We start from the raw sequence: 19,636 nt of genomic DNA on the forward strand, positions 1-19,636 counted from the left end.
AATAGTTTATTCATCCCATAATGAATAAATAGCAAAAACCCATAAACATGCAAAGTTCAACGACTTCCTGTGGCCATGTTTTTTGACGAATCAAATTTTCTTGAACAACTTTTTAATGGGAGCCTTTAACGGATAAATTTGGCCCCAGGGGCATAATTTGAACAAACTTGGTAAAGAACTATAAGATGTCACTACATACCAATTTGGTAGCCTTAGGCCCAATGGTTATGGACAGGAAGATTTTTAAAGTTTGCACTAAAGAGGCTTTATATAAGCATATGTTAAGTTTTGTGACCCCCGGGGCAGGGTCAAATTTGAGCCCAGGGGAATAATTTGAACAAATTTGTTAGAGGACTATTAGATGTCACTACATACCAAATTTAGTAGCCCTAGGCTCTATAATTATGAACAAGAAGATTTTTAAAGTTTGCACAAAATAGGCCTTATTTAAGCATATGTTCATTTTTATGACCCCCGGGGCGGTGTCAAATTTGACCCCAGGGGCATAATTTGAACAAACTTGGTAGAGGACTATTAGATGTCACTACATACCAAATTTGGTAGCCCTACGCCATACTGTTATGAACAAGTAGATTTTTAAAGTTTGCACAAAATAGGCCTTATTTAAGCATAATGTTCATTTTTGTTACTCCCGGGGCAGGGTCAAATTTGACCCCAGGGGCATAATTTGAAAAAACTCTCTTGGTAGAGAACTTTAAGATTTTAATTCATACCAAATTTGGTAGAAATAGGCCCAATGGTAATGGACAAGAAGAATTTTAAAGTTTGCACAAAATAGGCCCAATATAAGCATATGTTCAATTTTGTGACCCCTGGGGAAAGGTCAAACTTGATCCCAGGGGCTTAATTTAAACAAACTTGGTAGAGGACTATTAGATGTCACTACATGCGAATTTTGGTAGCCCTATGCCATACGATTATGGACAAAAAGATTTTTAAAGTTTAAAGTTTGCACAAAATAGACTTTACATAAGCATATGTTCAATTTATTGACCCCCAGGGTGGGGTCAAATTTGATCCCAGGGGCATAACTTGAACAGATTTGAAAGAGGTTCAGCCCAGGAACATTTGTGAGAAGTTTTATCAGAATTGGACTTGAAGTTTAGGAGAAGAAGATGTTTAAAGAAAAAGCTAACGCACTCACGGACACACACACGCATGGACGACGGACACAGGACATAAGCACCGCTGGCCTCTGGCCACCGCTGGCCTCTGGCCAGTGGAGCTAATAATTAAAAGTGACCAATTAAAAAAATTGTTGAGTGTGTATATCTGTCTTTTAAACAATATGCAGGAACATTTCTTTTCATACACCATGAAATTGACGAACATCGCATGTTTACCAGTTTTAGTGGTCCTTTGAATAAAAATATACATAAATACTCACAAGTCTGCAAAGGTCAATGGAGGAGTATTTTCTCGGTTGTTTTCTCTTCAGTGATGTTATAAAGAAGTTCTGTTCATTTTCAGATATCCCAACACCATGTGGGAAAAATACTGCTTTTACCTCCATATTCACTGTACATACAAATATCTAGGCCTGTGTATGTGAATTGCTCCTTATTCATACATGTCTTCAACACATAACTTAAATTTTAATAAAACATACAAGTTTTATTTCAGATATAAAACAAATCCCTGCAAAGTTCAAACATGGATAGGCCCCCCCCCCCCAAAAAAAAAGCTCTTATATCAATTTTAATAATTAGAACCATAATGTTACAATGTATTATAAGAAAAAAACACTAGACACTTTATTAACAACAATAAAGAACAATATTTTTACGCTGTTTAAAGCATTTACTTAAATACCTAAAACAATCAAATAGTTTATTCCTTCGCTACTTTGTATATTATCCAAACATGCTGTTTTCATACCAATAATGGAGTAATATATTTTCTGAGCTGAAAACACATGACTTCACTAAAGTATTTATCAGTGAAATTATTGGACTTTTGAATTACATCAACCATAAAACCTAATGTTTAATTTAATGACTTTGTAAACGGTATATTTGTAATAAAACACACAGACTTAATGCTGGTGTGCAAGCAGTTAAAAAGAATTATTTGGAAATTTAATGTCTTCATTCATTTAAGAGATTTGTATTGTCGTATAATTGTACTTGGCAAATTGCTCTTATACCGAAATAAACATTAAAACTCTTAAATAATGGCCACATGCTAGGGTAAACAACATATTCCTAATAGTGATTACCGTAATTACTCTTCACCCCCTTCTTTAGCAAAAATTTTTATGTTTCGTGACTCTTAATTTTCGGATAGACGAGTTTTCGTCCATAATTAATGTCTCTAAGTTTACGGAAACTATATTTTACAGCGCTATTTTACAAAATTTCGGTCCTGTTTTCGATATCTAATGACACTTTGATCATGGAGTTTTACAACCAGATTAACATAATAAAACATGGCAGGTGCATGCCTGAGGGCAATGGACCATTACATTTGCATTATTTGGTAAATAACCTTGTAAACCAGTATTAAACAATGGTTTCGCCTGAAAGCATAAGCGTTAGTGACAATTACCAGGGGATGTGCCAATTAACAGTTCATTTATCTACCGCAATGGTACTTACCACCCCTTCTCAGTAAAATAACTGTGACAAGTACTAAACGCTTCAAAGTGTGATGCACCCTATCCAGTGCCCCAGATAAGCTGCGTATCTGCGTCTTTCACCCTATTAAAATGTTTAAAAACGCAAAGAAATACAATATCATGCGTATTGAAAACGCACCCGATTTGCCTTTTACGCACATTCGTCTTATTTGATGCGTACAATAGCTTTGATCGTAAATACTTAGCTCATTTTCGGTATTTTTTGTGATTATTTTCATTACGCGGTGACGCTTTTATTCAGCAAGCGCCTGGATGACGGAGCAATAAAACAGTCAAAGCTATTCAAACGCTCTGCGGACTAGATTTCATAGTTAAATAAAGCGGCTGACCAAATTATTTACGATGACATACATGCGTTTTCAATCTGACTTAATCCGTCGTTCATTGTGCATGTGTTTCTAAAGTGTCTGTACTTTCAGTTTCTAATACGATGCGTAATAAAAATGTCTAAGAGAAAGACGTCCGCAATTGTTGCGCCAAAATATCAGTCGATCGCTAACTTTTTCGAACCAAGAAAGCAGGAGCCAATAAGTGCCGAATCATTCGTGTTATAGATTTCTTTTAAGTTTAAAGTTGAAATTATTGACAGTTTCAAGGATTAAAGATGTTATGAAACATCAGTTTATAAAAGTTAATTATATTAGTTTACAGTTTTATTGAATCAATACAATTGTGTGAAGCTTCAACAGAAGTAAAGCAGCAATGGTTTTACTGTATGCATCTTATAACTCATTTCACCCTATTCCAAGAATGAAATCACCCTATTTTTCAAAATCAGTGGGTGAAAACCCTATTTCCGAAATAATTATCTGGGGCACTGACCCTATCGCAAGTTTTACGAACAATGAAAGGTATTAGACAACAACTATCGGAAATGAACAAACAAAGAATTTATAGTTTGCTTTTTTATTGCGTTCATTACAGGTTCATATTAGCGAGTATCTGTACATCACATGCTCATCTTTGAATTTGTTTGTCAAAGTACAAACTTGTAGTACCTTTCTGTCAAATAAATAAATCATTTAAAATTATTTAAAATGCAGTGCAAACATATATTACTGTAATTTATACTATACTGCATGGTATTTTACAAGCGCATGCTATTACTGGAAGTCGTTGATACAACTGACGCTATTTTCGGACACTTCAATGTTCGACTCTTAAGTTTTTGGACACCTGTGTTTTGTGAATATTTTTTGTACACCTGTGTTTTGTGAATATTTTTTGTATCTAAGTTTTTGGACACGAATTTTCTTTATTATTTTTAAGTGTCCGAAAACATAGAGTAATTACGGTATTGAAGACAAATAAACGCATAAGCCGTGTTTGAAGCATTATTGGTATAGATTCATTTATCAAGTATTTTAATATTTTGAATTAATCAAGTCCAAAAAGTAGGTAAGTGTCAAGGTTTGAAAATGAGGTCGGGTTATTTGGTTGTGTTCATACATAACAACAATGCAAGTATCAAAGCTCAGATCAATCGAATTTGTCTTAGTACAAAAGTGTGTCAGTATCAAAATGTGTTGAAAATGATCAATTTCAGACATCATCCAAACAAGTATCAAAGCTTTGTAGCTAGTGGTATTGATTTTAGTCAAAACGCGTCATTTTGAATTGACCAGCAATTCGAACTTTTAGGGATAGTGTAACATAAGGTCAATGTAAAAATCAAAATAATTAAAGGGTTTACATACTCAACTGTCTGTTTTTTTTGTGGCATCTTTCATTCGATGATTGGTAGATTTTACAGCCAACACAGGATATATTTTCCACAACCAAACATCAAAATAATTACCAATATATAAATTAGATTTTTTTTTTACACAGCAATACAGCAATTATTTGGACAGTGTTTTATATAAATTTTAGGAAGAGCTTTATTGCCAAAAAAAAACACCAATGAAACAGCACTATGCTTGCAAGAAAGGACATCCAGAGGTTTCTATAAATCAAATTTACATCCTTATAAAATATTGTAAAATGTTCTTTTGTGTTTTGGGGGATTTTTAATGCTTATGATAAATTGCTGTTATATGCATCCACACATTATAACAATATAAAATACCTTAATATGGAGTTAATGTTAAAATGAGACAAAGTCCAACAATTTCAAGTGAGCACAACAAAAGCACAATATTAGTCCTACCCATCCTTTCTTGCATGTGGACCTATCGCCAAAACCATCCACTTCCAAATCCTTACTTCCTCGTCTGATAGGAAACAAAAGAGGGGTCAGTAGCTCCCTAAACCTCACACTTAACTGAAGTGTTGGAACTGGCTCAAGAATTTTAATTTCCTTAATTTTCTGTTTTTGATCGGATGCCAGTACAAGCATTTTTTTGTTCTTTTTTTTCAGTTTCTTATGATGAATGTTAAATTTTGTGTCCATTATTCACATTTGCTGAATAGACTTGAAGAAAAGTGATGTTATTACAACTGTTGCCAAACAAACAAAGACTCTAGTCAGGAACAGAAGATAAAGTTATGCTTTGATGGGCTGTAATATTAATTATTTATATGGAACCAAGTCGTAAAGTTGCTTTCACTATCCTTTGGGAACAGTTATCATTAAATATTCAACACATACTGAATAATAGGATAATTTTATAGTTCATCAACTTGACTCTTCACAAATACCCTACTGAGATTTGATGATTCACCAAAGAAGTGGAAGACTCAATTTACCATCCATTACACAGAATCAAGGGAATGCTGCTGTAATTAATGTTACCATATCCGTATGGTGTTGGTACTCCGGACGCTAAGGTAAATGAGTTCACTGGTAAATAAAGTGGTTTTAACGTTACAAAAATCTACATTTAACACTGGAGAAGAAACCCTAACTACAAATTATTATTAACTACTATAACAAAGGTATCATTTACTTAAAGAGTTAGATTTTGTATGCACTAAAATTGTAGCACAGTGTACTTCCTATATTTTAGACTCGACACAAAGCAGAAACCTTTAAAACATATACAAATAATGCCAAATTCTCAATTTGAAGAAACTGGTGGGTTCTAAGGAAGGCAAAAAGCGAACTTCAAGATAAAAAAAGACAATAATTTTATTAAAAAGACTTAAAACTTTACAGTACTTTGTAGATTCAAATGTGTGAATGCTGAAATTGATTAGTTATAACAAATTTACTGTACATTTATTGAAAGCGTCATTGTTTTTTAGCAAGGTTAAAAGCCAATCAACGTCTGAGAAATATTTTCTTTTCGAAACGAAAATTATTTAACAAAAAATACACAAATGCTGTTTTTCTGCAACATTCCATCATCCCACAATATATATTAGATGTGACGTTCTAAAGAGATGTATCACAAATTGAATTTAAATGGCTGGAGGTTGATTTCAATAGAACTGTTAGGTTTGAGTGTTAATAGATCATGTAATAGTCCATTTATTACATACCCTTTTGATAGATTAAAGGTAAAATATACAAAAAGTATCACCGAATAGTACATGTATGTAAGAACCAAATCACATCTTTAATTTTATGTGCATATACATATTTGACAAAAGTATATATTGTGGAAAATAAGGAGTGAAATATGGAATGTACAATGTTACAATGTTTTTGAGACAAGGCCCCTACCATAGAGGATATTTGTTGGATTTGGTGGAATATTGATTTTAACTAACAAGTGATCATAAAAGATATATATTTTCTTTGATCACAAGTGAATTAAAATTGATATTCCACAAAATCAAATAAATTGTCTTTTTATTTTATGCTTACAAATGATTATTTTTGTACTTTTGTAGAAATAATGACTTTGTTACATCATGAAAAAGGTGACTCATATCACAGTTTAACAGTGAAAAATATCGATATTAATATTCACTGTTTGAAACAATGAATTATCTGTTTTAATTCACTGATATTTCACTACAAATCACCGGAAAACATAAATTAAAGGCCCATAACTTGAAAGTTCCTGCATAGATTTGGCTGGTTTTAAAAGCTGGCCTCAATTTCATCTTGCTGAACATTTGAAGAAAGTTTGGTGATGAAAACAGGTTAAATTTGAGAGTGGAAACCAAAAGAATTTACAAAGTGACAGACAGATGTTGCAGAAACTATATACCTGTCTGTGGAGGAATACAAATGACATCATAAAAAGATTGAAGGCTTCACATGGTAATAAACTATTTCAAATGCGTTCTGTGTTACATGCCCGGGTTACATGAACAACCTTGTAACTATATTGCCTATTCCTGATAATCTCTATATTTTGCAAATAAATAAAATGACAGTTCAGTTTATGATCAATTTAATAAATATCTTATTTGTTTTATACTTTTGAATGATTTTGTCACATAAAAAAGTTGTTTATTTTTGGCTTGCTAACAATTTTATTTGTCCATAACATCTTACCATGATCTTTGTTTTTTTTGTTCCCTAAATCCAGAGGGGGTAGTCACCAGATAGTCAAGATAGCGATGTCTATGCAGAGACATGCACTTTTTGCCTTTTTATACCCTTTATTACTTGTATCAATTTTTTAAATGCTGCTCACTTTTAAGCAATTTTAGCAAGAAAGTTACTAGCGTTTATTTCATTTAAATGTTTGCTCAATATCTTTACTTTACTTGCTAACAAATTTCATATAAATTGGGATGGCCTTATTACAGCTCCACTAAGGAAATTTGCAAGTAAAGTCCAGACTCAAAGCGAATTTTTATACCAAATAAACGCTAATCACTTTCTTACTGATATGGCTGGAAAGAGAAGCATTTACAAATTAAACGGAGGTAATATCAGTTATACAACGCCAAAAAATACCTTTCTCTGCATGGACCCGGCCATATTGACTATCACATGATTACCCCCTCTGAAATCTGATTGTATGAAGTACCTTAATTAATTAGCATACCCTACTTACAAATATGTTGTGGCACATACATAAGGACTATCTCCTAAAATCATATTATTATATATCAAAGAAAAACTTTTCAGAGCATTTCTTATTTTACTCACTGATTTCAATTGAAACATTTAAAACAATTATCTCTTCAGTTTTTTACATTTGCAAAATTATGATCTTCATAAAGGACTTGTTGACTGGCCGTCACAGATTGCCATTTGGACCCAGGTTAGTGGTCATTCAAGTTTACTGGATATCACTCGGTGCCCTAAGACTACTCAAGCAGTATTCTAGAATATCCCCTCATTCATTTCCTTTGTCAGAGCCGGAGAAGAAGGGGCATAGGCCAAACGTGCATGTGGGATTCTTGGAACGGCAACAGATTGGAGAATGGAAGCAGACTTGAAGAAACAGATCAAGTTTCCACAGGAGATCACCATGACAAACCAGAGACCTGACAAAGTACTGTGGTCAGCTGCATCAAAAAAGGTTGTGATGGTGGAGCTCACAGTACCATGGGAGGAGTGGATTGAGGAGAGCTTCGAACGGAAGCGCGAAAAGTACCAGGCTCTCACAGATACCTGCACAGAGAAAGGCTGGAAGGCATGGTGTTTTCCAGTGGAGGTGGGCTGCAGAGGTTTCCCAGCACAATCACTGTGGCGCACTTTCAGCAGACTGGGGGTTACAGGACATGTAAATGGGCCATATCGGTTGTTGCACGTGCAACGGAGTCTGCTTCCTTGTGGCTATGGATAAATAGAGAGGAGAAGTGGATAGGGGGACACAGGGCAGTTGACTAGCGACTGGCCACCAAGACCTGGCAGATGAGGAAGTGTAGCTGAGGCTTACTATCTCCTGTCCGGAAATTGATCACTTCCGATCGGCACACCATAGGAGGACGTTGTGGGACAGTGCCGAAACGTCCGATGAATATTGCCCAACCTAATAAAGGAGATAGTAGCAGCATCACAGCTGTATCTGACAACTCAATTACAGAGTGGCAACTTACATGCCTCATGACGTCCCACATTAACAGAGATTAATTGGATGACATAGGCATGGAGAATATTGCCAATAATATGTTGTCATGAACACGTTACAACACACATATTTGGCTAGTGTGAAAATGTGTGTGCTTGCGTTGTTTTATTATCAGCATTTTGTTTTATTGCTGTTATTTTTTTATGTTGTCCTTATAATTGTAGTTAAAATCGATTAATTCACTATTTGGATTGAGCTTATATGCAATACCAGTAAGTCAAATTAAATAGAAAAATCAAATCATAACGTCCTTGTTTATTTGATTGTACTTTTCAGCATCATAAACGTTCACCTTCCCAAGGTTTGAATGTTCACTAAACCCTTGCGTCATGACTTATATGAAATGTCTTCATTAGCTGTACTGACTATTTATATGATTTAGTAATTCAAAATTAGTTTGTGTTTTTCTACATTTATAATTTTTACACATACTTATTAATTACATTAAGTTATACAAATATTTAAATTTTGATAACATATTTCAATTTCATATTTTGCTTTATTAAAATCATTGTTTACTAGATTAATTGTATATATTTACGTGTTTACACAAATTATCTAGATCTCTGAAATTTACACCAAACTGCAAAATTATGAGATTTGTTGACATTGAACTCTATTATATAATTATTGTCATTATCATGGAAAATGTGTAAAGATGCAAACGTTAGTTATTTAAGATCTTGTTCTTATGATGTTTTTAATCCTCTGTCCGACTTAAAATAAGACAAAAATAGGCAAACATAACCACTTAATGCAATCATTACAATAAAGACATATATGAAGTCGCGAAAATATGTGATAAACTGAAAATATCAAAATTTTAAGTTATACACAAGCGAGATTCCGAAGTTTGTATTAATTATCTATTTAGTGTATTAAATAACGTTCAAGACAAAGTGAGTTGCACCATGTCACAGTTCTAAATGAAGTTATTGTCAATTCAATTAGTACCGGAAGTATAATTCAATAGTTGCTACAACAGCAAATACGCCATATTGGAATCCCCAATCAAATGTACGAATATTCTGAAATGTAATAACTTACTTAACGTCAATTTAGATTTATATTATTGTCTATATCAATACCAATGTTAAATTTAAGGCGATACAAAAAGCAGCCTAAAATTATATCCTGATAATAAAGTCCAAATTCGAAGATTACGCTAAAATTGCGTTATTATGGCAACGAAAAGCGTGCATCTGTCAATCAAACAAAATGTAAACAAACCCACGTACTGAATAAACTCATTAAAACTCACCTTGCTTTTCAGTAGTTGTCCTTGATTTCCAAGAGCGTGCGATGGACGGTTTATTTTCTTAGCATCCGAAGCTATTCCATCAACTGCGCCTATCGTTAATCGACGCGGTTGTTTATGCATATCCTTTGGTTCAACAACCGTCGCCTCTTTCGTTGTCCTCCATGGCCGTCGGCCACCGGCAGCCTGTGTCGCCGGCCGCTGAGCAAGTGGTGCCGGCTCGGCCCGTCGTCCCGCGGCCGCTGCTGTAGCCGGTCTGATGCTGACATTATCAAAGAGTCCCGATGTATACGACGGATGGGACTGTAAATTGGCAGCGGCCGAACTCGGTCTTACGTGGGGTTTCCCTTTCTTTTTCGTTGCTGACTGGATCCTTCCTTGCGGCATGGTGATCAGGGCGTCCAATAGCACCCGTTCTGCCTCACTTATATACTTCTGTTTTAACTCCTCGAAATTCACAAAGTTCTGTATGGTAAGTCGTGTCGACTGAGGTATTCGTTGAGCCTCGATTTGGAACCTGTGAAATTGTCAAATACAACTGATCGATCAATACCGTATCATGGGACGCTACTGTGTAATTGCGGCCTGGTAGTGGCATAAGCCTATTATCAACAGTTGTTCGATAAATCATTTAATCTGAAAGGTTTATTGCAGTTTTATATACCGGTGTAACGTTACTGTTTTTATATGGAACGCCTTGACTGTCTTATTATACTAATACTTGTGATATTACGTCAATCTGACTGTGCATGAATGCCTGTAACCATTATACATATGATAATCACAATATATAAATACATTATTCAAATATATACTTATAAAGCATCAATATATAAAGATATAATTTTCTTATATATAGATAAAATGTAAACATATACAGATACGAATGTATTATATACAGATAATATTCCATTATATAAAGGCATTACTTCTTTATATGAAGGCAAAAGATCTTTATATGAATGCCTGAAACCATTATGTATATGCATAATAACAATATGTAAATACATATTTTGAATATATACTTATAAAGCATTAATATATAAAGATATAATTTTCTTATATATAGATATATAATCTTCCATTATATAAAGGCATTACTTCTTTATATGAAGGCTAAAGATCTTTATATGAATGCCTGTAACCATTATATATATTCATAATCACAATATATAAATACATAATTTCAATATATACAGGTAAAGCATTAATATATAAAGATATAATTCTCTTATATATAGATATATTATCTTCCATTATATAAAGGCATTACTTCTTTATATGAAGGCAAAAGATCTTTATATGAACATAAGTTAGTATTATGCTACCACGGATTACTCCGTTAACAAACACATTCAACACGAAATTTCATGATAGTTGTTTTGTCATTTACACCCAAGCAATTAAAGTTGTACAGTGACATAAGTGATATGATGTCCGGTGTTATCTTCTCTTGTCTGAAGCGCCGTATCACTCCTTCTTCCACTCCAATTCGCTCAAGTATCAAATCCATATCCATTGTTGTGAAATAATGCAAAAAAAAAATCTCCCGTGTGTAATAAAAGCTTCGTATATTTTTAATGTTATCTTTAAATCATTTAGATTATATATATTGCTTACGAAATTAGGTATTAATGTAATTTATTTCGATGTCCATAAGCATCTTAACTTTGTATGGATTTATGTAATAACGTAATTATCTTAATAAAACAACTATTTATGCACATACAAAACATTAAAATCTTTCTGTACTATAAATTTATCTTTACGTGTTGAAATAACATATTTACATAAATTAATTTAAGATTTTTAACGTATTTTTCAAATTTTATCTGCATATAAAGACGATATGGGTTTATATAATTACGATTCATGTTTATATAAAGGTATTTTGCCTTTATATAAACAAGTTATGCCTATATATAATGAGAAAATATTCGTTATCATTATTAAATAACGATTTATGTTCATATAAAGATATTTTGCCTTCATATAAAGCAGTAATGCCTTTATACAATGGAAGATTATCTGTGTATAATACATTCGTATCTGTATATTTTTACATTTTATCTATATATAAGAAATTATGTCTTTATACAATAATGCTTTATCTGTATATATTCAAATTATGTATTTATATATTGTGATTATGCAAATAAATAATGGTTACAGGCATTCATACACAGTCAGATTGACGTAATATCACAAGTTTTAGTATTATAAGACAGTGAAGGCGTTCCATATTTTTAGGTTTAAATCATTGCGGTAGATATGTCGTAGGCTATAAAAATATAATTATACTCTATACTAAAGACTGTTTAGATTAAAATCGAAAGCCCGATCAAGATTGTATTGCTTGACTGCTGGAAGAATACTGCCTAAATATAACTGTTTAATATATTTAGTTATATACTTGCTGTTAAAATCAAAACGATATTACATAGTGATATATGAAATACGTGCTTAAAAATGTAATTCTAACTGAACTTGTCAATACATTAGAATCAGTTCTTTTTTAATTTATTAAACTATAAAATTATGACCGAATGGAAAGAATGTCTTTAAGCAACTGATTGAGAGAAACAGTTAGTAATCTAATAAACAAGAGCTGTCAGAGGACAGCGCGCTCGACTGTTCGAGTGCTTGACAGTATAACGTACGTAAGCCATGACGGGGAAATTGTTCCTATTCAATAATTTATTAGACGATCTTTCAAAAATAAAAAAAGGAAAAAAAAACATTTATTTATTTATTTATTTATTTTTTTTTTGGGGGGGGGGGGGGGTAGGGGTGAGAGGGGGTATAATGTGGGGTATGGTAATTTATAAGATGATGTTTAAAAAAAATGTCAAAATGCTTGATATAGTGGTCTGCTCTTGTTTAAAGGTTGGCGTTATGTTGGTAAATAAGTTGCAACATATAAAAGCAATATGTCAAAGGATATAGGAACTGTGTGGGGTAGTACGCAATCTTTAACATAGATTTATCAATAATATGCATATTCTAAGTATAAAAGGGGCAATAATTATGACAAAATGCTTGATAGAGTTGTCTGCTCTTTTTTATAGGTTGGTGTGATGTTGGTAAACAAGAATGCAAAATATAAAAGCAATATGTCAAGGGACAATGAAAATAAATGGGGTTGTACGAAAACTTTAATATTTGCTGCATATTCTAAGTGGAAAAGGGGCCATAATTATGACAAAATGCTTGATAGAGTTGTCTGCTCTTGTTAAAGGGGCCTTTTCACAGATTTTGGCATATTTTGAAGTTTGTCATTAAATGCTTTATATTGATAAATGTAAATATTGGATCTTAAAAGCTCCAGTAAAAAATCAAGAATAAAATTTAAAAAAAGGAAAAAAAGGAGCCGGTACCAGGACTCGAACCAGTGACCCCCGGAGTCCTGGAGTAAGTCTGAAGTTAAAACGCAATAGCCCTCTCGGCTATTCCGCCGGGTATACACAGTTTCAGTATTTTATACCTTATATAAGTAATCTTCGTAGTTTCGTAAATTTAAACGACAACAACAGAACTCTCCAAATTATTGAATCGTTTCGCGTTGAAACGCTTTATACATTTTAGGTTTTCAAATCGTCAAAAGATACATATAATGGCTATATTGGACTATGGTAAATGTTCAGTTTTACTGTTTCCTCACAAATATCATAACTTAAACGAAAATTTGCGAATCTGAAACAACTTTTTTCAATTTTGTCAATTTACCAAACCGTGAAAAGATCCCTTTAATAGGTTGGGGTCATGTTGGTAAACAAGAATGCAAAATATAAAAGCAATATGTCAAGGGACAATGAAAATAATTGGAGTAGTACGCACAATTTAACATTTGCACGCTTACGGTAACGCAGACGGTCACGCCGACGCCGGGTTGAGTAGGATAGCTCCACTATATATATTTCATATATAATAGTCGAGCTAAAAAAACTGTTATCTCCATCTATTAATGGGTATACTTTACAAGATCGGATTTAATGAAACCGTGGCTTGGCGTCCGCGCAAAATCGTGCTGTCTCCCTCAAGCACGGGTAGTAAAAAAGATGCTAGAACATCGAGGGACAACAGACAGTCAACCAACCAGCAGCAGCAATAAAAAATCAACATCAACAAACGTTGCTAGTCCCCATCTGCTCGCCATACGGTTTTCTGTACCTCGTTCAACCGTACAATGCGTGCTTCATTTATATGGTACCAAACCGTATTTTTTTTGCAAATTTTTCGATGGAGCAATATGCCATTCGGACTTCAAAGCAATATAAAAGCCCAGTATATAAATGAACAGTGCCAGCGCGTTTAACTATATAAATTAAATATAGTTACACGGTAACTATAGCCGCAATCTTGCATTGTCGAGTTTTCGCATTGAAACATTATTACTACAGAATAGTCACTAGAACACTTGAAACAAAAATGTTGTATAATATTTATTTGAAATGTTAGTTTGACTGCATAAACTATTAAGCTTCTCCGATGCCTTCCGGTCGCAGCGACTTTACGGCCATCACACTTATTTGTTGGGTATAATTTCGAGGTCAGTTTTTGCTTCATGGAACGCATCAGAAAAGCTAAAGCTCTAAATATAACATCACATAGAATCCTGTTAAACAGTCACGCGTATGTCTCTCCTCGAATATTGCCTAAATAAGGAAAGTCAGAAAAACTGTTTTCGAATAGCAACATTCATATGATACTTGTATCCACCCTGCCACGTGCGCCTTTTGTTGTCTTGCATAAGCGTATATAGTGTATGGGTTATGTTTTGTTATTTGAAGCAACATACCTTCAAGGGACCCGTTCACGGTTTGGTAAATTGACAAAATTGAATAAATATGTTTCAGATTTGCAAATTTTTGTTGTAGATTTGTTATTTGCGAGGAAACAATAATACTGAATCGTTTTCATGCTGAAAATATACATAATATGCATCGTTTGATGATTTAAAAACCTGAAAATTATAAATCATTACATACGCGAAACGATTGAATAATTTGGAAAGTTCTGTTGATATCGTTCTATTTTGTGACACTTCCTGGATTGCTTATAAAAAGTTTTTAAAACAAACACAATTAAATATAAGAGCACCGATCGATGAGTGGTTTCTGCGCTAGACTTTCACTCCACGGGTCAGTGGTTCGAGCCTAGGTGTGGTAACTACTTCCTTTCTTTATTTTTATTCTTGTTTTATACTGGATCTTTTTTGTTTAATTGTTTACATTTATAAATGCAAAGCATTTAATTACAAGTCTTAAAACATGCCAAAACGTGTGAAAAATTTCTTTACAAGAGTCTTACCGTAAAGCCAAAAAGATGGCAATTAATGTTTTAGCATGTTGTTGTTGTTTTTCTTCTAAAAGATTAGTGAAACCTCAGTTATAAAAGTAATGCACTGCTCTTAAACATTCTTCTCATAACAAATGCATATGTATGATAATAGATAACGTATAACGTACGAATTCAATGTTTGATGCTCAAGAAAAGGTTCAACAATAGAAAAACGGACCAACGAAAAATAAAGTTGTTGATTATGACACGAGGTTGAATGCATCCTTATTGACAATCGTCATACCTAAAAGCGTGTATTATTTATAATCCGGACATGTATAGCCATAAGAGGAGAATCTACAAAAGAATTAAAGGAATATAATGGATATAGAGATATATATGATTTAGCACTGAATCACGCCTTACAACCGTGTCGGACGTATGAACATTTGACGTATGTCATATTTTAAGTAAATTAAGAAGGATTTTTAGCACTGCATTCCGCCTGACAAAGGTCTAGCCATTTATTATAAGGGCATATCAACGATATTTCCGTTCTAAAACAATGTTCATGTCCTCTTATCGCATGTTTGTTATTTAGTAACGATTACATTTAAATGGTATTTATATTATCATTCACAACGATTTTAAAGGGGCCTTTTCACAGATTTTGGCATTTTTTAACATACTCATTAAATGCTTTATATTGATAAATGTAAACATTGGATCGTAAAAGCACCAGTAAAAAATCAAGAATAAAATTTAAAAAAGGAAAAGAACATTGCCCGGAGCAGGTTTCGAACCAGTGACCCCTGGAGTCCTGCCAGAGTCCTGAAGTAAAAACGCTTTAGCCTACTGAGCTATTCCGCCGAGTACACATTCTTGACGTATTTTATACCTTATATAAGCAATCTTCGTAGTTTCACAAAATTTAACGACAAAAACAGAACTCTCCAAATTATTCAATCGTTTCGCGTTGCAACGCTTTATAATTTTTAGGTTTTAAAATCGTCAAAAGATGCATATAATGGCTATATTAGAGCATGGTAAATGTTCAGTATTACTGTTTCCTCACAAATATCAAAACTAAAACGAAAATTTGCGGATCTGAAACAACTTTTTTCAATTTTGTCAATTTACCAAAGCGTGAAAAGATCCCTTTAATGCACGCAAAGACAGGAGGTGGGTAAGCGCGTGATGATCAAAATTGCGACGCCCATGCCGCGACAGGAATTCATCGCCGATTTATACTCTTTATTAGTTTCACTTATTTTTTAATGCCGCTTACTGTCCAACTATATAAACAAGAAGCGATAAGCGTGCATTTTCGAGTCTCGACTTTACTTGTTACGAAATTGTTTAGCAGGATCACACAATAACAGCTCCCGCTAAGAAAATTCGTAACGGGTCACGTCAAGATATAAAGCTATTATTAATTCGAAATAAACGATAATCCCTTTCTTAGTGATATGGATTGAAACTGAGCGGCATTTAAAAATTAAAAATAATAATAGGATATAAAACGAAGAAAAATACCTGTTTCGGCAAGGACTTCGCCAACTTGATTTTTTTAAAACTTTACGTGATTACCCCTAGGTCAACTTTTTCTTGCAATAAACAATCAATTCATAGCTTAGCCTTTATATAACAAAATGTTAAGTTACCATTTAGTAAATCTGTTCGAGAAGATAATATTATTTTTGAAAATATTATATTCATAATGTGCCCATCGATACGCCCCTAATCATTTAAAAATGGTATCCGCAAATATTCAAAAGTTATCAGTTGGACCATGCGCATACGGAAGCTTACCGGTTTTAAGTGAGGTAAGTTGGAACTTACTTCCAAGATGGCGTCGTTTTCTGTTTTTCGTGAAGGAGAAGTGGGCATTTTCTTCCGGTTAGCCACTTTGTATTGTTTTACTTATTTTAAATGAAAACGCCCTTTCGGCTCTACGGTGTTTTTGCTTTCCTCGTTTTTTTGTTTCAAGATCGTAGACATCGGGCAAAAAAGGTTATTATAGGACATCCGTCCACAAATCTGTTGTCTACTTACGTGACGTTCTAGAAATTGGATGTACATATAATATCATGTTCTCTTATAATACACAGTAAAGACGCACGTGTACCTTAAAATATAACTAAAATCACGATTATTTCATTTTCCCGAAACCGTTTCATCTGTGATAACTTATTATTTGCCTAATTGGTTTAATCCCCTCTTTTTAACTGACTTCTTTTTAAGCACATTTTGGGACCTGACTTCAAAATGACAGATCTTTCATATGTTAAAGAGCTTGATATAAAATACCTACCCATCTTTAATAAAGTTTATTTGGGTACTTCAATAGTATAATTTTATAGCATGTTATGTAGTGCAATATATGAGGTGGCTTTTCACAGATTTTGGCAGATATTGATGTTTGTCATTAAATGCTTTTTATTGATAAATGTAAACATTGGATCTAAAAAGCTCCAGTAAAAATCAAGAATAAAATAAAAGAAATAGAAAAAGTAACCCTCAACTGGGCTCGACCCACTAACCCCTGGAGTAAAAGTCTAAGCCTTAGACCACTCGGCTATTCCTCCTAAGACAACGGATGATGTATTTTATACTTTATATAAGCAATCCCCGTAGTGTCACAAAATTATAATGAAAACAACAGAACTCTCTAAATTATTCAATCGTTTCGCGTTACAACGGTTTATAATTTTCAGGTTTTTAAATCGTCAAAAGTTACATATAATGGATAATGTAGAGGATGGTAAATGTTCAGTATTACTGTTTCCTCAAGTTGAGTGCGTATTTCCGAATACATGGCTTCTCTGGATGGATTTGTCACGTGTCTCCGAAGAATGGTCTTCCATTGCCTTTTTGACACAAAGGTCCCACTGCCCAAGATATATTGGTACACATTTATATATTCATTTAGATTTTACTTATGAAGTAACCTCAATATATCTTGGATAAAACCTTGGAATTGAAAATAATTGTTAAGAAATCGCGTCAGTCTATTCAGGAACACATGCTTGGCCAAGTGTCTGCAAGGTAGTCTGCATAACTGTATAAAAACATTTTCTTGCGTCAACACACGTTTCGAGCGATTCAATATCTAACAATGAGAATGAAACGTCAGTGCTGGTAGACAATTTCAAGGACTGTATGTCTGTACGCAAAACCTGTGTGCTACCTCAAGTCTTTTAATGTCCATTTGCGTGTATCTATTCCAAAGTTTACATCCGTAAAGTGTTTTAGGTATAACCACTGCTTAGTATAACGTTTTAAGTGTAAGTTAGTGTATACCTCCTTGGATGTAACCAACTATTTAGTATGTTTAGGAACGTTCCTCGCAGTTTGTTGCTAGCGTCGTTCATTGATTTGATTGTAGAAAGTGTCTCGTCGCATATAAGACCTAGGTGGATGTACGTCTTCACTTTATTTAGTTGTTGTTTTCCCATATACCATCTTCTTTTACGACAAGACTTTAAACTGTCATTAATGGCGATAGCGCCACACTTGTCGGAGTTGTACTGGAACCGCGACTGCTTTGAGTACTTGTCACAAATGGATATCACGCACTGTAGCCCATGGCGGGATAATGATATTAGAATCATATCATCCGCAACGGTCGGTGCACAAATGTTCATATAAAACATACATAGACCGTACCCACTCTCCGTCAGTTATTTAATAAGGTCGTTGATAAAAGTCAGATACAGGATCGGTGATGTTTTGCTTCCCTGCCTGATTCCCTGTTTAATTCGGAAGGCTTCCGACATTAGACATTTATAACTTGGCTAACTGAGTGAAAATATCCGCTGCTCCTTCATGAAAAACGCAAAAACGATGCCATCTTGGAGGTAAGTTCCAATTAACCTTACTTAAATCCCGTAAGCTCCCATACACACATGCCCCTCCCCCTTGTAATACTCCTGACATAAAAAACGAATATGAACAGACAGGTGCATAGAGAGACAGGGAGCAGTATACCACTTACAACTTTGATGTGCGCGGATGTGATAACATATACTCTTCAAAATATCAATATTGCGGAAGCACGCGCCCTATAACATGAAATTTATTTTATACTAGGAAAAAATCACTCCTGGCTATGATTTCTCACCAAAAAAATATAAGTTACTTACGCCCTTGAAGAACTTCGCGAACGAACGCCTTTCATTCTACCCGACATATTGGAATGTGTTTATCGTATCGAACTTGATTAAAATGGACAATTCGTTGTTTCACTCTTAAATGCCTATTACTAATGCATTAAATGATAAAAGTATTCTTGTAATTACGCCGTTGCTAGAGAAATTGAATAGACGTACCGAACGTCATTTCATCGTTATTATGGAATGCCATGCCAGTGCCCATTTCTGTTCCTTGTGAAACGCTCAGCGTACTAACTAAATATGTAACGTAATTTCCATAGTTGCAAAGTCGCCGCTAGCGATATCCTACGGAATCCGGATAGTGCCATCTATAATCTCGCACTTTTTTCATCAAGGGCGACAC

General features: G+C 33.9%; 1 protein-coding gene across 1 annotated transcript in view; it reads right to left on the bottom strand.

Moving 5' to 3' along the window:
- The window catches only part of LOC127878740 (uncharacterized), a 158,854-nt gene extending 139,420 nt beyond the window's left edge, over positions 1–19,434 (bottom strand). The window contains exons 1-2 of the mRNA XM_052425270.1: positions 19,264–19,434; positions 9,842–10,355 (exon numbers count right to left, since the gene is read on the bottom strand). Of these exons, the coding sequence (XP_052281230.1) occupies positions 9,842–10,355; positions 19,264–19,310 (561 nt within the window). The 5' untranslated portion in view covers positions 19,311–19,434. The remainder of the gene's footprint in view (positions 1–9,841; positions 10,356–19,263) is intronic.
- Between the last annotated feature and the right edge of the window lie 202 nt (positions 19,435–19,636).

This window comes from Dreissena polymorpha, chromosome 4, assembly GCF_020536995.1.
Source record: "Dreissena polymorpha isolate Duluth1 chromosome 4, UMN_Dpol_1.0, whole genome shotgun sequence".
Classification (NCBI taxonomy): Eukaryota; Metazoa; Mollusca; class Bivalvia; order Myida; family Dreissenidae; genus Dreissena; species Dreissena polymorpha.